The 19,614-nt window shown below is 38.8% G+C and overlaps 2 protein-coding genes across 4 annotated transcripts in view; one reads left to right on the plus strand and one right to left on the minus strand.

The window, feature by feature from the left end:
- Positions 1-19,614, plus strand: part of LOC138185517 (uncharacterized) — a 41,618-nt gene that overhangs the window by 3,004 nt on the left and 19,000 nt on the right. For all 3 annotated transcript variants that reach the window (XM_069124520.1, XM_069124521.1, XM_069124519.1), the window contains exons 2-6: positions 367-1,466; positions 1,543-1,685; positions 1,791-1,938; positions 2,007-2,241; positions 2,479-2,585. In XM_069124520.1, coding sequence (XP_068980621.1) covers positions 1,276-1,466; positions 1,543-1,685; positions 1,791-1,938; positions 2,007-2,241; positions 2,479-2,585 — 824 coding nt within the window. In that variant the 5' untranslated portion in view covers positions 367-1,275. The remainder of the gene's footprint in view (positions 1-366; positions 1,467-1,542; positions 1,686-1,790; positions 1,939-2,006; positions 2,242-2,478; positions 2,586-19,614) is intronic.
- sud1 (Prolyl 3-hydroxylase sud1) lies at positions 2,943-5,691 on the minus strand. The gene is made up of 2 exons (XM_069124528.1): positions 5,514-5,691; positions 2,943-5,396 (listed from the first exon to the last, which is right to left on the minus strand). Exon 2 carries the CDS (start codon positions 4,891-4,893, stop codon positions 3,085-3,087), a length of 1,809 nt encoding a protein of 602 aa, XP_068980629.1. The 5' UTR covers positions 4,894-5,396; positions 5,514-5,691; the 3' UTR covers positions 2,943-3,084.

Below are 19,614 nucleotides of genomic sequence, written 5' to 3' on the forward strand. Positions count from 1 at the left end.
TTATCTTTTTTAATTCCCTTTGAAATTTATCATTATTTGTGCTATCTCCTCGTGATAAATAAATTGATAAGAATGATATTTCTTTTTTGAAACGTTGAATATTAATCTCGACAATATGAAAGCAAATAAGAAGCTATTCTTCTGTAGATACACCGGTTAATTTTCCGGCTCGTAATTGTCGAGCGAAAAGAGTCTCGAACCGATTGCCTGAGCGCAATTGTCTAATGTAAGTCAGGTCGTGTATTGTCCTCCTTCTAATCATAATTGATGATTGCGTAATCAGAGCTCGAAAATAGGCGTCTCAACAACGTAGTACGGTGGGTGTCACAGAGAAAAGTTATCGTTGACGTTTAGCTCTCTGTTTAGGAAATTGGGATCGTTGCAGTTTAACGCGATTGAAACCGGAGATACGTCGCGAGTGAAGCCGCACAAACGAGCACACGAACTGTAGAAACTACGCGCGTCGAAAAAGGGAACAAAAAGATCGTAAATCTGATGGGGAACAGGTTCTCCTATACGTCTTTTGGAATATGCAAAGTGCGAGAAGCGCGCGAAAAGACAAACTTTTTTACAAAATAGAGCGACTGCAAGTTTTTTATACCAGAACACATCTATATTTGTAGACCCTTTTTTCGATATATTTATTCTGTAAACGGTATCTTAACAAGGCGCGAGTGTGGAATGGATGAATCAAGTAAAAGAAATTACATTGAATACTGCAAGATTTTATCGGCCAAGAGAAGAAGAAAGGAAGACCGGTGTCTGGATCAGGACAATTCAATTAATTATCGTGTACACGAGTGCATCGTCAGACGCGTCCGTGTCAACGGATAGACGTTGTTTTCTCGTGGAATGAATGAACGTGACCCTTGGAATTCTTATACGGATATAGAGAGTAGACGCACGTGCTTCGTGAATCGACCAAGATTTGTGATGGCCGCGCGTGCCAAACGCTTGGAGGAATCAACCGTTATGACGTGATCCAGCAGCGAGAGGAGACTTTAGGTGGAAGTAGCTCAGGAGGATTCCACGACTATTTTAAGAACGTCGATGAGCATAGTTTCTGAGAGAAAAGTGGAAACTGACACGCGCCGGGCATCTTCGATAGTCGATAATAATACAGCGGAACAAAAACCGGGAAGAAAAACAAACATCTCCGCGTAACAGGTTTTACATTTTTTACTATTTTTACGATCGAGTAGTGTAATCGTGAATATAATACGAATCACATAAGTGGTATCGTAAAAAAAAGAAAAAAAAAGGGAGAAAAGAAACATGGAGGGACGATCAAAAATCGAACTTGTCCGCGTGCCTTCGAACGAGCGCGGCGGTAACTTCCGATCCGTGGACGGTGGCCGTGGCAGTTATAACTACGTTCGTGTAGGCACGTACTGCCCGGAACCGGAAGTTAAAGTGGTAGTTTGCGACAGCAAACCGCCTATCGAGCAGAATCGGAAATTCAAAAAGTACGTACATCACCCTTCCTTTCTTTCGCTGATACTGGCAATTTTATTTCTTACTAACGATAAAATAACGTTTCAGGCACTTGGGACCAGTTTCGAAATTGCTTAGACGTCGCCATCACGCGGCATATCTCGCAACAAAATCCTGTGATAATATTTATAACGTGAATAGAAGTAGTAGCTCCTTAGATTGGAGGGTTAATCAAACGACAAACGAGCAAGGTAGGCAATTGTTCAGTTCCAGCGATCGCTTTATCGTAGCGTGATACCGTTACTGTCGTACCAGCGTTAAAACTACACGAGCAGCATTCTAAACTATTATTCCAGGCTTTCAATCCCGTCAAAGCAGCAGCCTTGATTGGCGAGTAGGAAGATCTATCAACAAGCTACATTGGAGGGACACTACGCGCAGCGCGGAACAGCTTTCGAGAAGTGGAGCAATCAGTTCTGATCACCTTCAAACATCCAGTACAAAGTACTCATCATTCTGTTACATATACTTGACGTAGAAACAGCGTCTAATAGAAAATACCAACTCCGCAGGTCGAAACTCATTTCGTTGTTACGAAGATTGTCTCCGCGAGTTTCTCGTCCAGGAAGCAAGAATTCCTTGCAAGCCTCCCCGACGATATGTCCTTGGGTGCAGGTAGAGTACTCGTCAGAATCGATTAACGATGGATTACGAGAAGATTCGCAGGAAAACGACGTAAGCTTCCAGAGAGAACTGCAGCTAAACGAACTAAGGAAACGCATGGCTGGAATCCCTACCACTTCTCAGGTGATTTGTTACAATATATATATATATTGCATTCCGTATGATAGAAACGATCGCTCGTTGTTTTAAGTCGTGTGGAACAAAGGTAAATCAAAGGCGTGACCGTTAATGGTTTCCTCATTGAGTAACTTAAAAAGAAGACGCAAAAACATCCCAGGTTAACAGTCTCTTGTTATCGAATATTATTGACAATGTGAACGGTCAATGGGGTAATGTTTACCAAAATATTTTACATCTCAGGTCACTACGAAAGGACTTACTAAGAATGACAAGGAACAGCAAAGCTCTTCGAAGGTGAAGATACACGTACAACAACCAGAAAATGATTATACTAACGCATCGCAATCGTAAGCCTCATTTTTTATTTCATTTTCATTTCTTTCTCTTATATAATACCTAGAAGAATTTCTCCTCGCTTTTGCATCGAACAAAAGATACAAAATCTTCTCCTTCAAAACCCTTTACGCTCTAAAACAAGCAAAGTACTTCGAGATCCCTGCATGCGACCTAATTGCACCTAACGTTAGCTTGTAAGTAAACGTAAACGATAGATGTATGACACCCAATAAATAATTGACAATGTTTTCTGCACTGTGGTCTTAATCTCCACCTTAGTTTTCGTAAGACGCACGAGTACCTTGATTACTTGCATCCCTGAGTCTATCGAATACTTAGCAGGTTGGTAGAAATGAATAACAAAAGGATTGCTCGATGATAAATACTGACAATTTTATTAATATGAATACTATGATACACGTAAACAGACGCGTTTTGTCCGCCACTCATTATACAATTGTCAACTTGATCAAGGAACATACGAGACGACATTAATCGTACGTGTAATTACTATTCATAATATGTACAAATCAGATTGTAAAAATAATCTGTACAGTAATGATTCACGTATTTGTGAACACGACTAGTAATTAACCTTTTGTAAACAAGACATAGATGGTTGTCCTTTGCTGGCACGTGAATTAATGTCCCATCCTGCTCTTTGGGATCCACGTAGTCTATGGTATGGTCTTCGGATATATGACTTGTGTTAAATTGAATTAACACATCGAGAGCTCCGACGTCAGAAGTGTTTAAATCGTCACTGTCTTCTTCCCGATCCGATTCCAAAGAACAATCTAAAGGGTCGGACAAATAATCTCCAATGTCGGACACGTCAGAATCATCAGTATCTAGACTTCTAGCTAATTTAGGTGGCGATGGTTCTTCCATTACTGATGAGAAGCCCTGCTGCGGTAAACCTTTCTTCCTCAAGCGTGGAGATTTCCTTTTACTCATCTTCTTCAAAATATCATCCTCGTCAATGTCTTCATCCTCCTTGGTGCTCACTGGAGTATTACATCCTGATTCCGTGCTCTTAGTTGGTATCGACCTTTCTTGACCCTCTCTGCTACTAGTTTCCAACGAATCTTCTTGCGTTTCATCGTTTCGACTTGAATGTTCATTACTGCTAGATTTTTGTTCACTCGAAGTATCACTCGCATATGATTTATCGCATATTAACGTATAACAACCTGCAGACCATCTCTGAAGCTCTATTATCATCCTAGGATTCATAGTTTCTTTTTCTGGTACTAGGTCTAATTCCGTGTATTCTTTTAACAATTGGAACATCGTGATAGATTTAAATATATTGTAGAAAGTTTTTAATAATTCGGGAAGGCTTTCTTCGTCTGCCACTTCGTAATTACAAACATCGGGTGGTCCAACTCTTTTCCAAACGATAGTATCGGATGACAAGTCTGTTACGATTTTCTCGTAAACATCGTCCCTCAAAAAATGGGATAAAAATGTGTATGATTGTTGTTCTATGTCGTGGTGAACTTCTCTAACTATTCCAGGGAATAAATAACATTCTGTTACCCAATCCTTCATAGCTACTCGGTCGTTTAATGGTACTATGTAATTGGTTTCTACGTCTGATCTTGGTGATCTAGTATCTTCTTTAATTGGTCCATGAAACCAACCGTTGATCGACCAACGCGATTTATCAGGTGTAGTTACCTCAGCTACTTGATGATAAGAATTATTCGCAACTTCAAAAAATACAAGAGAATTATATTCTGGTATTAAAGATTTTACAACATTTCTAGGTACTCCATTTCTATCTGTGTCAAATAAATCCAGAGCTCCTCCATCTTTTTCAGACCAATTCTTTGAAAGGTACAATATAAAAGCAATTCTACGGTCACCCGAATTGTCATCATGACATAGTAAATAATCTGTATCGTAATAGCAAGAACTTGACATGGATATTTTCTGATTAAGCTCTACCTTTGTATTCCGTTCCATCCATGTTGTTAAATCTGTTTCAAATGTCTGATATAACAACTTTAAATATTCTGTGTCTATGTTAGCAAAGTCCTTGGTTTGTTCAAACTGAAAAAGGTCCATGCTATTCCTTCTACTTTTAACATCCAACAATTCATTCTTTATCTCATCCATAAATTCTTCGCTGCAGATAAAGTTTGATATTCTGCACACTTTAAATGGCTTTGATATAATTTCAAGGTTCTCTATCTTCTGATCAGTACAGTTGTGCCAATTTTCAAAAAACAATTGCTGGAAGTCAGATGAAAAGATAAAATCAGAAATGATAGATTGCTTTAACTTCTTCACTTGCGGTTCTTCCTCAGCCATTACTCTGTACCTTCCTTGAAATGGTCAGTTAGAGAATTCTTACTTATATATTCTTATTCTATCAGTCTTTGTCCCTTAATTCTTTGAATCAACAATACATATTCTTTATTAATTTTATCTACAAATACTTTTAAAAATTTGTAAACTATATCACATTTTTCCGCGTATATAGACAGATATGTAGCATTACATGTTTTAACTGCGTGCATTCATCGTCTGTGATATTAAGTTTCCGTGGAAAATACAAATTTTATTCGATCTTGCGTGTTACTTCTCTCAAAACATTATCCTGGAAGGTTATCGCATTTCCACTCGGTTGTAACAGTCAAGTAATAGTGATTGTTCTAATTAGATTTTTATTTACGAAACTAATATTTCATTCTTCGTTAAGATGTAGTGTCGATGATAGAAATATCACAGTGTGTCTAAATACACTCACCAGACGATGCGGTCCTTGCTTTTCGATACATGCGGCCCACGTGGTCGTTCGACCCGCACGTGTTCTGAAAGCAGTCGGTCGAAAAATCGATTAATAAAATCCAGCTTGCGCCGTGATCGCATCGATTCTTTAAATAAACGATCGTTCACCGAATTACATTACTTCTTCAACAATTACATACCAAAAATTGCACGTGTGTCCACGTTTAGAGAATTAGGTCTGCCGCTCCGTATCACCACGCAGTTGCATTCTGCCCAGGGATCGCTACTACCGCTGAGGAAAACGTTGATTCGATCGAAACCAGGGACGTCCTGAATTATTTGTGAACCCTGGCCATAAACTATTCTCTTACTACGTACAATCGGTACAACTCGCACTTAACCTTATTTCACACCGTCTGACGTCATAAATTTCCTATGATTCAATACCGCGATTATTTAAAATCGTTAAACTACGTGGAATTTTCATTTAATGTAATTTTAACAGAGGAATCACGTTACACGTATGATAAAGTTTATTTAATAGATTTTAAACACTGAATAAATTTTATAACCTATTGTAATACATCGTGAAATATCAAGAAAAATATGAGAACGTCAATATCGTAGCTTCCTTGTTTTCTTTTAATTTGTTGTAGGTTACATACTTTGTTGTTTCCTATTATGCCACGCGACACGTTTATTTTATTATAATTTAATTGCTATAATACATTGTTGAATCAAATCGACAATTTGTAAGCAATTATTCAAAGTTTAGTATCCGAAATTTTAATAAAATTATTAAAATATATAATTAAAATGAAGAACAACGATTATGTTTCGCGCATTTCAAAATATTTATATATAATTTCCCTGTTTTTATATAAAATACTATATAAATTTAAGAATTTTGAGATTTTAGTAACCTTTCGAGGTTCAAAATTTCGTGTAGGAAATTAAAACATTTTAAATAGTCCGCGCGACAGCGCCAGTAGTTGGGCGATCCGCCGATCAGTGTCACCACGGACAGTCGTATCAAGATGGCGGCAGTAGTTCACGTTTGACGGATGCCGTTGGTCGCATGGAAATTCGGGGCACACCCTGAGCGTTAAATTGTACAAAGTGTGATATCGTCAGGCCGAATGTTCGATCATCGTGAAATCTTCGTATAAAGAACTCGCTGGCAATCCTGGAACTAGATAACACGACAACTTGCGCATACGTGAGTAACGAGCGAAACCCACATACACGCAGCGTGACAAGTCTCATCCTTTCAATATTTTATCCCTCGGGATCTGTCAACACACGGTCCTTTCCTCCTAAAGATGCACGTTGCCTACTCGTCGTCCGCCGATAAGCTTGATAATCAAGGGGTGGGGTTTTGTGGTTGAAATCGACGATGTAAACAGTCGGTTAGGATACTCAGTATCTTTCAGTCATCTTTTGTTTGTGTCGAGATCACGTTGTGCCGGGATTACTGGTGAAGCAGTTTTATATTATTATTATTATTATTCAAGTGGTGTCTAAAGTGCTCTAAAAAATCTCATCTCGATCGATAATATTTAGGTGTTATCATCGAAGATTCGTTCGAAGACTATCTTCGATTCCAGTTTCTGCGATTCCCGTTTTATCCCCCCGATCTACTATCTTGGCCTTGAACCGGACTCTTAGTGCCCTACTGTAACGATTATGGCGTGAAGGAGCTTTCGAATTTTGAAATCCGCAACCGCTTGTCGAAACAGAGGTGAGTCAAGTGGGAATGTTTCTATTACACATCAGCCTCATTGTATTCAATTTTACATTTTACTTTATACATTTTCTCCCTATCGTGTAATATCTGTCGAGATTCTTTCCGTCTGTAAGTGACTATCGATTGCCATAGGGAACTACGTTTCTCCCACGTCATACCTTATTTTTCGTCGACCAGTGCCATGTTTCTGTATCCAATAACGAATAACGAATAACTAAGATATTTAAGGAATACCATGTAAGAAGATAATTATATAATTTTATATTACTGAGAATTCGTGGAACTAGGAAATACAGGTGTACAATTGTCTACGTGACAATTGTATATTTTATAAAGTAGTGATCATTCAGATAAAATGGAATCGTGGAAGTTTCGAGTGACTTGCTCGCGATGAGGTAGGTCATTCGCCTTTTTTTTCTCCTTCGGTGGAATACCTTCGACGAGATGCCAAGTGGCTCGTTTAACGATTACGCCACTCGAACCACTAAGCTTGTCGATCGCAACATTAAGTGTACTGTTAAATTCAAAGTACGTCCATTACTGTTGCCGTGTAAATGTTCCTTATACACGGTGGTCTACCTGCTTAACACCTTACCGTGTCTAATTTGGACAGTATTTAACGATTTCGAACTATAACTTTTCTATTTCTGAATATTCTTCGAACCTGATGAATTCCTCGATTCTGTGTTCGATCCAGCTTTCGTTCTAACCCAGAAAAGAACTTTTAACCAGGAGTTATATGTTATATATTATATATATTATATATCCAGATTTAAAAAGTTAGAGCGTAAGAATTCGTATTTTAGATAAAATTATTTTCGTTAGGAATAATCGTCATAAATGGTCAGAATTCATTTTTGGCTACTCGTTCCCATTATTGTTAACGAAAATAGTTTTTTTTTTTATTGGAAATAATCATTCTTTGGTTATTTTCGTCGATCGTTAATTTTTATTAATATTTGTAGATTAATCGTAACACTTATAGGTAAATCACTGTCGTTCGTTTAAACAAAACTTACCATTGTCTTTTAATCTTGTTAAAAAAGTCTACATGAAAAATCACATATATTGATACCAACTCTACCGGATTTTTCTAAAATATAAAAGATCTTCTAAGAAGAGAAAAATACGACTCGATCGAAAGTGATGCGAAGGATCGGAAGAAAGGTGTTTGTTGCGAGTCGAATTTCATCATTTGTTCCCAGAGAATGAGAAATTCTTGAAAGACGTATCCTGTCAGGCGATGTTGAAAATACGTCAAGACACCTGGTATACGGGCAAACCGTTACCTGTTTCATCGACGTGAAAAGGTTCAATCTATCCTCGTCCACGTAGCCGATTTTTCCCCTGAGGTTTGTATGTACTTGCGCTTAGCATACAGCGGTAAACTCGTACCCCGTTGATATTTTTCTTCTAAATGGGGTGACTTGGAGCGCGTAAGTCGGGACAGATTATAACATTGCGTGACTGGCGTAATTATCCTCACGTTGAACCCACCGCGCGTAGCTACGTACATGGCATTAAATTCCAGTTATCGACCTCGTAGGATCGTTTTTATTCCCATGGAATCGAATTAATTCGATTCGATCAACTAGTTTCACCTAGACAGAGGGACTCCATTAAAATTGGAGCAATCGCGATTATTTAATCTGTACGAAAAATGCAGATAGCACGCGTTTCGTCACATTAATATATATAATTAATAATAATTACATAACACGCGCGTTGAGCGGTTAATTACGCAATTTACTCGAAGGTTACAATTTATCAAAGAACGTAATTTTCAATTTATCCTTCAGCTATGATTGTGCATCTGTTCAAGATTGAAAAAAAAAGCTTTTACATAAACCGTAGAAAATCAAATAGCGTTTATTGAAAACGGTCGTAACGCGAAACAGTAATAATAATTTTGTAAGGACGTGGAACGGCGACACGCTCGAATACGTGGTTGGTCGCTGCGAAATATGCCAAGCGCGTTTCCTCTTTTCTACAGCTTAGAGAACACCACGTAGCGGCACTCGAATCGCTTATGGCATCGTTCGTCAGTAGAGTGCGACGGGATCGAAGACAACACGGCGTTGTCAAAAGAAATGGATATCATTGTCAGTGGTCGAAACTCATCGTGACTCTATCGATCGCCGCTAATCCTTGCTTTTACTTCTTACGGTATACTCTACTTTTCCGTCTTCCTCGCGATAAATCTCCATTATCGTACGGACCCGGTGCAAGAGAAAACTGCATTGTAAAAAGTGGAGCGCCATCCTCGTCCTGTTATAAACAGCACGTTTGTTCCAGCAATGATGTAAGTTTCACGATTAAAAAACTAGTCTCCTCAAGTTAATTTACATGCATTTTTGATTCGATGCACGTATCCGTAAGAGTTATTATAAACAGTGATACGATACCTCGAATAGAATATAAGTCGAAAGAGGAAATACTTGGAAGACTGTATTTCTTGTTTTACAATTAGTAAAAGTGAGTACGTTTTTATTGCTTTCTTCGTGATCTTTTGATTTCGTTAGTATTTCTATTCCGCGACATCGTCGTTCTCTTGTTTTAAAATGTTAATTAAGCTAATATAATCTTGATGTAACACAGAAACTGTGACTAATTATGTTTAAAAATAAAAGTTGTAGTTATAACGTTCTTGTTTCTGGAGAGACATGTACGAGAAAGTCTGTTTCGTCGGAGAAGCAAAGCATCTGAAAAGCTGTACACGCTATCATTAAAACGGAAACAAAATTTTCTGCCGTAGTAATTGCAAACGATGAGGTCATTCGAGTAGGTGATCCTCTAGCGACCATGGGCAGCGCACGGTTAGTATAATATAAGCCTGTCGTAGCTTAAGGGCTCGACCAAAGGATATCGCATTATTTTACGTAAACGTCATAGTGATGCAATTTGCTATCGTTTCCGTAGTATCAATTTGGCTCGATGAGAGAGCACAAGGATACTTTTGGATCACGAAAGCGCTCTTATCGTTTCAAGATGAGTCGAATCGACCGCGTGGCCGAGCTGGTATCGTCGATACGAATGCAATAAAAGGCACTTGGCCATGGAACAGGCAGCTGCTGCATTCTCAGTTCATGCATTGCATCTGCAACGAGCTGATTGTATTTCTTTTCTGCATCGGTGTCCCATGCGATTGTTTCGGATCTGTAAGAAATTTCTACAAGGTCTTCAATTTTATCAATTCTACTGTTGCGTAATTCGTTGATTTTCTACTTTGAATAGTAATTCGTAGGTAAAAGCAAGTATTTGAATACGACATAGTCGAACAAGGAGACGCGCTCTTAGATTCAAAAATATGTCTTTTAAAAATAGGTAATGAAACCATTATACTCTGTAGAAAACCAGGGGCAAATGTTATATCGTTGTTCCTAACAGGCTTTCTTTTCATTTTTAACTATTTCCTGGTTTTGCCTGTATAACCGAAACAACATCCTTTTCAATGATAAAATGATATTGAAATCAGAATATCCACAAAGATGTGTCAATCGGTGCTTCAAGTATCAGTTCAATTATCTATACATTCATTCTTACGAAATATTGATTCATCGTGAGGTAAATTCATCTGTGTTCTCTAATCTTGTTTAATCTTCTTTAATCGTGGCGATTCGAAAGTTCGCGAAACATTAGCAGAAAGTCTACAATTTCCTGGGTGATACAGGAAGTCCGTACAGTTCCGTGGGAACATTGTTTCGCCATTACTCTTGTGCAGATTAGAAGTGGCATCGCGTGACGTTAAGTAACGCGACCCATTTTCTCTTAGAAAAGCCTTGCGCGCTCCAATTTCCTTATTTTTTCTGTTTTTCGTTCAACCAAGTACTCGAGCATTTTTGTCCACTAGCTCTATTTTTTTCAGCATCCTGTGTTCTGCTAGAGTTCATAATTACAATAAACTGTAGGTCCCTGGTGCAGACATCGTACTCGTTCAGAACCCCTGCTCTCCGCGTTGAGCTGTTCGTTTCACACGAATCGTGGTACATACCGGTTCTGGACGATCGATAAAAAGGATAGAGAACCGCAGATAGTTCGCACTCGACCATTTCTCCAAGAGGGAACAAAAACTTTGCTCGGACATTTTGTCCCAGAAATTGCTCCGTTCTGTTCTCGAAGTTACTCATTGTCTTCGTTCTATCTTTGAATCATTGTATTACCGTTTCTTCCATGAGAGAATATATGATGACTCACACAAGTACTTGGACAATCACCATAGGAAATTTTCATGTATATATCATACGTGTGTCATATGAAACATTTTGAAACGATGATTAACGCTATAACGAGGCAGAACTGTTACGACTATATCGATATACTTTGAACTAAATCTAAAAATGTACGTGATATTTAGTACGTATCTGGGAAATATCAAAAATGTATTCGTTACTTTAATAAACCACTGTATCCGGTGGATCGTCGTTAATCTTGTGCTAATTTCTTGCTAAATACGTTTGTAATAAATATTACGTAACTTCTATATACATTTACAAATTGCTTTCGAGTTTTACCAACATAATCGCGCCACTCGCTTCACATTACAGTGCTAACGAAATATCCAAAATGTTTTATCTAACGCGTACAGCATACGCATGAAAATTTCCGACAATGAATATTCGAAAACCTTGGCGAGCCATCGTATGCAAGCCACTGTAGTGTAGCTGGCCCTCGTGACGAAGTATTTGCTGAAAGGTGTAATTTCATCGGATAGAAAGTTCCATCAACAGACGCCAGTTTGGCAGTTATCGATGCTACGTGTTCTGCTTTTACGGGATAATGATTCAATTAAAAGTACACGAAGGATTATCATCGTAACCGTGGTAACGCGTGTTTTCTTCACCTCGTTGGTTCGTTATACGCTCGAAAAAGGCTCCTTTAATTGTACAAACGAGCAAACATTTGGTTTGTTTGTTCGATATTTCGTACAGTTGGAGGTTTGTCGGTCGTGGAGAACGCGCTTTATTACATGGCAACCGTGCTGCGTTAGTATTTAATGATAGGATAACGGCGATGCGATTAAGTGAATGAGATCGTGGGATAACATCATTCACATTTTATCTTTGATCGGGTTATTGGCCTGCGAAACCTGGGCAGAGGAGCCCTTTTCCGCAGGCCTACTTGATTTTATAGGCTGATCGCCATCTGGATTCGAAGCACGGCAAAACTTCCTTCGGCGTTTAACTTGGCCCGTTTGAATGCAAACGACACGTAAAAAAGGAAGATAGCGATGGGCTCGAAAAATGGTTTGCCTTTAACACTTTCACTTCTGTCGAGGCATACGACGCGTTTTCACGATCTGTTTGCACTTTTGTTTTCATTCTAAATAGCGGCGATGTTTGTTGCAAAATAAAAAATTTAACTATGATTTTATATAAAGAGATTTCATTATAGTTGGGCTATGGATTTGTTATGCTTTTACGGGAAATTCGTAGATACAAAAATGCGTATGAAGATACCTAACATATGTAATACTCGATGTAATATTTCGTAGGCGAAACAATTTTCCAACTACGTTACATTGTTCGATTGCATTCGTGGAAATATGAATTTGCATAAAAGTTAGCGGTTTAGCTGTGACTAATCGATGCACGTGGAAACAGAAAATGAACTGCAGTCAGCCATGAAAGACTGCGTGCGTTCTATAAGAAAGCTGTTTCTATCGAAATGAAATTTCGCCGAATTAGCCAACAACTTATTGACGTACAGATTGCATTGTTTCGATAACGCTGTTGACGCAACTGTTGCGTTTCTGTCTTCATAAAATATTCATTGCTGTTGCATTTTCACATTTATAAGTGGAATATTACGTCACAGTAGTAGTTATGTATTTCCGTTCATAAATAAATAACACACGCAAGAACCTTTAAGAATTGTTATTTAGCCTGAAACTTACGTAGAGAAAGTATATAAGTATTTTACGTATTTTTCCATTATTTTTTTTCACACATTCAGATTTCCCATAAAAGCGCAAAAGCGTGCCTACCGATACGAATTTGCATATCACTCCAAAAGAAAAAAAATGAAATTCATCGACAGAGAAAATTGTTACAATCTACAAAACTCGATGACAAACGAATCGACGCACGATTAACATTTTAACACAGTAAAGAGAACGAGTTCGAAGTTCATTCTACACAAGGTTACGACCGTCGAAAACGTGGGAGATCAACGTGGAACACTGATCGATTTTATGCCCGCTAGCCGGATTAATATCTGGAACGTAACAGGTTCTTTTATGGTGACCCCTTCGGTCTCGCCTCCTCGTATAATTTATCGCATTCGCGTGGGCGTATACAGGCTCTCGACGCACAGGCAACCTGCATCCCGAGTCGCTTTCCCTTTTTCGGAAATCCGGCTGCCCGCTTCCCTCCCCTAGCCCTAAACCAATGAAAGAAGAACAGAGACGACAGAAGGAAAGCTCGCGACGCACATCCGGCTCTTTCGTCGGCCGAATATTCTTTCAACGGCCCCGTTTTTCCCGCACGAAAATAGAATACCGGCGTCGCTGCCCTCCAGGGAATCCCCCGGGGTGCATTTTCCCCGCCCTCAATGGCGGGAATTTTAATTGAAACGCGACAAGATTGACGTAGACTCGTTAGCGTCGACCACCGCAATCTTGATCGAATCACGAACGCTAGAATAGAGAAAAATAATAAATTATTCTGTGTAACGTCGTTCTTTAACGTTAACTTTCAGTGACGAAAAATTAGTTCTTCTGTAGATATGTAAATTAAAAAAAAAAAAAGATAACAATACGTTTCTCTTTATGTTTTTTAAAGAGTACTTTCTTAAATTGTACCGCATGTTTTCGAAGCAGTTAGAGATATTTTTCATGTTTAAGAGAGTCATAAAATGAATTTCAATGAAGAATATTTGTGACTGTATGTCTTATATGAATTTAGAAGAGGCGGTACGAATAGCTAACGGTTTGAAAGTTAAAATAGACTTTGGATGGTTCGAAGTACAAGAAGAACGAAGTTGTACGAAATTATCTATATTTAAAATTTTATGTAATTAAGCAGCTAAGGAATACGAAGTGTTCGTAATATCGAAAAGAAGCTGCTAATGATGAAAAATAGTTCAGTTGAATAGGTGATGAGTTCGTATAGAGCAAACTGGTATGCGAGGAAACACGCAGCTGCAGACAATGTGCACTAATGAATGATAATTAATCGGTGCCTTCAAGAGCAATGATTACAGCTGCGCCGGTAGTAATTTACGATTACAGATTATATTTGACGCTGGGATAGCTCGTGTAGTGTACAATCATGACCCGATTACGAGCTCGTCGTATATTTTATAATCGTTCGAGGATCGTAAAAACAAAGTGTTCCCTTCTGTCGTCTATCCTGTTCAACCAGCTGCGAATCTTAATAATCACATTGTTTACTTCTATTGTTCTTATATTATTATACATTTTAATTTTATACATATACAAGGATACGGGTTTGTTTTTACCTATACGATGGCGAACATATAAATAGGGAAATACTTAAATTCATTTAATTGCATTCTGAAGAATTTTGTTTTTATTTTTATTATAAATATAGTACGGCGTTCAAATTGATTATAGAGATTTTTCCTATTTACATTCTCGTCATTGTACTTATCGTTAGTTAATAGCTCGATACTGCACGCAATGTTTAGTACCATCGTCATATAGCAAACGATCGCGCACGAAATAACAAAATTCTCTCATTCATTAACACGTATCATCGACAAGAGACGCGTCGACACACTTGCACGCAATTTCGAAATGACACAAGTGATCATTGCCCTGTGTACCTTTTCATCGAAACTCGATGATTCACCGTTGGCGTTCAGCCAGCCTTCGTTTTTTCATAAATCATGCGAGAACAAGGAATGAAAACGAGCGCGCGTGTGTTTCCCACGGAAACGATCAAAACTTTCGTGGATCTCTCCTCGTTAAGAGCCGGTCGTCGAAAGTTCCGCGAATTAGCATCGTAAAATGCTATGTCACGTGCCTGGTCTCGATCTATCTTGACGAAATTTGGAATTTTAAACTAGGTCGCTTGATCTCGTGCATATTTTAAAATTTAGCTGAAAGACTCGAGTTTTGTCCCGAATGAAGCATAGGACAAAGTAACCGATTCAAATTTATGCAAGTTTCCTTCTTTTTTTTCTAACAAATCTCCGTGTACGTTGAAAAGAAGATAGCCTTGTTGACTGAATTCTGGGTCGCGAACGCGAGCCCACGCTCAATTTATGCACGTTCCTATCAGAGGCTGGAAAGAAGCTCCAATTGACTCTAATTTTTCGAGTGTCTTCGTTAAAATTATTCCTCTCAGTTCGTGTCTCCTGTGGGCAAGAAACGTTTCGAAAGCGATGGTCAGAATCGTATGAAGCCGAAGCGAGTAGACTAGTCGACGATCAAAATCCACCTTTCAAATTAATCTTTTCATGGTAACGAAATTTCTATTCTATGTCGTACGTGATTATTAAGAAACTAATCGATCATATGTTATACAATCATGTATAGTATAATTATGTAACTGCAATCATATATCTGTTCATAGTTTTTATCGCTAAAATATAGAAAACAAAATATAATTAATATTCAAAATCTTTGCAAGCTAATGTTGTCAGTTAGGGGCATACTCTGTCTGTGAATTTATTAAAAACAAAAAGTGCTGTTGATAGATAAGACAGAAGTTTTACGTTCACCTAATACGTGCAAACGTTGCGAACGTGAACCAACTAGAAAGTAATTAACTCTCGCGGATCATATTAATAACGGTGCACATCGGTGTTGGCCGGTCGTTATGCATTCTTCCGTTGCACGTGCAACCGGGTGCATGCCTTTTATTTCCTGTCCTGCATTTCGCGCGAGAGCACCTCCACGGGAGCCTCGCCATTACGATTCTTGGTAAAAATAAGCTCGCGCGAGCAACATTCCCCGACCGATTTCCAAAAGTGACTGACCCCGAAAGTCGACCCCTAAATAAATACGGATTTATCTCGTCGTTCGTCGCCAGCAGCTTGCTCCGAGGAATTTATGCGCCGCTATAAAAATCTCCGTTAAAATCAAGTTTACCAAGAGGAATATCCAAGTGGTCAGCCATTTTGCGGCGAATCGCGTGCAGTTTGAAACTGTCCACGATGTTCTCTCTCCCTCTCTCCATATCTATCGTCAGATAACACGGTTCTTGGCCTGTTACGCGCTATTTATAGCTTATTTTCAATTCCCGTGACGAGCTATTGTCACGATAATACGATACCATTGGAAGTCCTAGTTTCGAAAAAAAAAAAATGGCTTCATCAGCAGAGATAGTGGATTTAAAATATGAAACTTTAGATTTGACGATCGGTGCTTTTGAAAGATGCAGATCCCTATATATACGCTATTGCTCACAAGTATTTTAAGATTCAATTTTTCATCGCTTCGTATCTTGCTATCTATATATAATCGCAATAACGAAGAAGAAGAAGAAGATAATTCGGATCTTTTGTCAAATTTCTGATTGAATTACGTACTATCGAGAAGATGCGAGCGATGTCGATGGTTTATATTAGGTCGTCCGGAAAGTTTCTTTCGTTTTATAAGGAAATAATGGATCACACAACGTTTTCCGTTTTATATTATTTCATCGAATTACGTATGATCCATTCTGTTCTATCAAAATAAAGATCACGACGTTCGACAGATTAGGTTTCATGTTTGTATAAAGATGCGTTGTTGTGAAAGACGTGTCTGTAAAAGAAAGACACTTCGGACAACCTAATATTTCAGATCAGATGGTATCATCTTTTCATAATACTCAGCAAATTTCGCCTCGATCGGCCATTATTCATTAAGAAGAGTATTCGTGAGAATTATTCGCTGTCGATCCGAACGACACTGCGGAATTTTAGTATCGGGGTGAAAGTCGGAACGAACGCTAATGAAATCGCTGCAATCGGCACCGAGCTTCGTTGTTTCCGCGTTTCGTCGCGCCCTAAAAAGCTACTCGTCCGTCAAGGAAGTATATTTTTTCTCGCACTCGAGCAGAAGAGAGTTGTTTGTTTGAGCTTCCGTTGAGATACGACGAGAGAAGATCGAAGGGAATAATCGTGTCTTTTTCCGGGGCTACGGGCCGCGACTGTTAATGCACGCTCCTCTACGTCCTCCCCTGCTGTTAATCGTTATTCCAACCGCGTAGCGAAACAATGCTTGCGATTTCCGCGCGCTGCTTCATTAGAATCGTTTAGGCAACGCTCACGATATATTGTCTTGGTAATATCGAATCGACGTCGCTTCCTCCGTCACGAGAATTCGTGCCAACCGCAGTTCCTGTTCATCGGATTACGATTGCGAATTTTTCATTTTTTCAAATTGGTGGTCGTAAGCAAATTCTAATAGCGAAGCTAATTACTAAGATAGTATGAGTACACGTATAGTAGCTCACGAAAATATCGAAGCATATTTGAAAAATATTTGGAAAGTTCATTAGCAACGTAGTGAGACTCGACTATCGTGCGGTGTGACCACGATCGTCTGTGTATTTGGTAATAATTTGAATAACGAAGGACAATTTGTCATTTACATGACAGTACGTGGATGTACGACATATCGTGGTTAGAAAAGTGAAGTTTCTACGTGTAATTCTAATTCGATTACCAAGGACTGTACGAAGATCACCGTATCGTTAAAATTAATGCATTAATGAGCTAGATAGCAAAGAGCATTGACTTGGTTTAATGTCCAGCGATCTTAAAACGGCATGAGATGGAAAGTAAAAAGTAAAAACTTTCTTTCTTACGTTAAGTGCACGTTGTGCACATATTTGCCAGTCTACGACACGTCCACCTACTTGCACCGTGTAAAACGAGTCACGTTCTACGAAGGATGTAATTTTCCAGTGGTTTCTTTGTCAACGAAGAAATTCGTTCGATACCAATGCTAGACAAAATACTAATTTTCAATATTCCCAATTAATTCATTGTCAGTGCGTATCCTTTCTTTTTCTCCAATATCAATCTACCCAGTTTCCCTTTTATCTGAATAGTCGTATGATCAAAGAAGAGGGAAAAAACAAAAGCTCGCTTTCTTGGCATAGTCGAGACCAGTTTCTTGGCGGGGATTGATTAATTGCCCAGTTTCCAATGTGAACGAAACCGCGCGAAAAAAAGCGGTTCTGAAAGCAGTAGAGAACGGCGTTCTCCTAATTTAGCTGACACAATTTTTCTCGGCGATCGTCGCGACGCTGCAACGTCGTTTCCCTTTTGGTAGGCGTCGTCGCGCCCCACAGAGGAACCGACGATCGTATACGCAAGACGAAGAGAGTATGGTTCAAATGTCACTGTGGTTTATTTTCGTTTATATATAGAAACGAGAGAGTTCAGCCGGTGTCACTTACCCCTGACTACCGGCGACACTTGGGTCCGATGATTTCCCAAAAAGAAGGATCACCAGAATGTGATCCATCGTGGATGAGAGATTCGTCGCGTTCGTTTCGCTAGAACTAGTCATTTACAAAATGACTCGAGCAAGTCTGACAGTTGTCAATATCGAATCTTTCTCTTTTAATTGTCACAAAGCTTTAAGGTTGCGGAATATTGAGCGAAAAAGGTTCCAACGAAGTTGCAAGTTACGTTGAAGCTTCTCTCTTTCTAATCTGATCGATAAGAAATCTCTTCAACTACTTTGATAGGATATTCTGAGTAATTGTTATATTTTAGAAATTCAACTGACTTTAATGACTTCGCGAAGATGATATGGAAGGTAATTTAAACTGTTAAATGGTTCTTTCCAAAGTTTGTCTTCGTAGAAATTGACACAAGTAATTTTTCTTGCGCCAGAGTTTCACAGATTTATCACTGCGGAGAGGATGTTCAGAAAGATTTGAAATGAATTATCGATGCTTCTCGAGTTCTTGGTCGAACATAGATACTGTAGGCAGACACGATTCTCGTGGCTTGGGCGCATAACCGGAAGATCGTCTTAATGCCGGTATTTAAACCATGTCGCGGTGGCAGTGGCTCTCTATTTTCGGCTCGTCTCCCCTCAATTTACCGTTCATTTCGTAACTCAATATACTTTGCGAGCTCTCCACTACGACTCTAGGATAGAATTACCTAGTGCACCACGTTACATGCGCGTCTTCTTCTTCGGAAGTCGTACTGCAATTGTATCTCAACAAACAGGTATTCCAATGGGAATTAAAATCGATCGCCTGGTATTATCATTTCCATCTCACATACAAGAAAGTGAACTTCATTATCTCTTTGATCGTCGATAAAAATTGGCCATTAATTGGCTGGCCAAACAAGATTACAGGTATCTCGGATTATGTTATTTTTCACGAAGAAACTCGTCGCCAAACAGAGAGTCTCGACGATTTGTTTGTTAAGCCTATCTTACGTAACGATTGTTTTACTTTTTATCAAACATACGGAATTTGTTATCGATAGAAAAATACAATTGGATCGAAGATTACTCGAAGAACGCAGCACGTGTTGATAATTCGCAATTAGCTGGAATTCATCGAACCCATGAGAGCTCAAGCAAAGTGCATGATCTTTACAATTAAAGCCTGTTTGCTGACATCGATGAC

Source organism: Bombus flavifrons, chromosome 12 (genome assembly GCF_040668555.2).
Source record: "Bombus flavifrons isolate JBK064 chromosome 12, iyBomFlav1_principal, whole genome shotgun sequence".
NCBI lineage: Eukaryota > Metazoa > Arthropoda > Insecta > Hymenoptera > Apidae > Bombus > Bombus flavifrons.

Coding starts and splice junctions, on each gene's coding strand:
- sud1 (XM_069124528.1), bottom strand. CDS start 4,893: ATGGCTGAGGAAGAACCGCAAGTGAAGAAGTTAAAGCAATCTATCATT.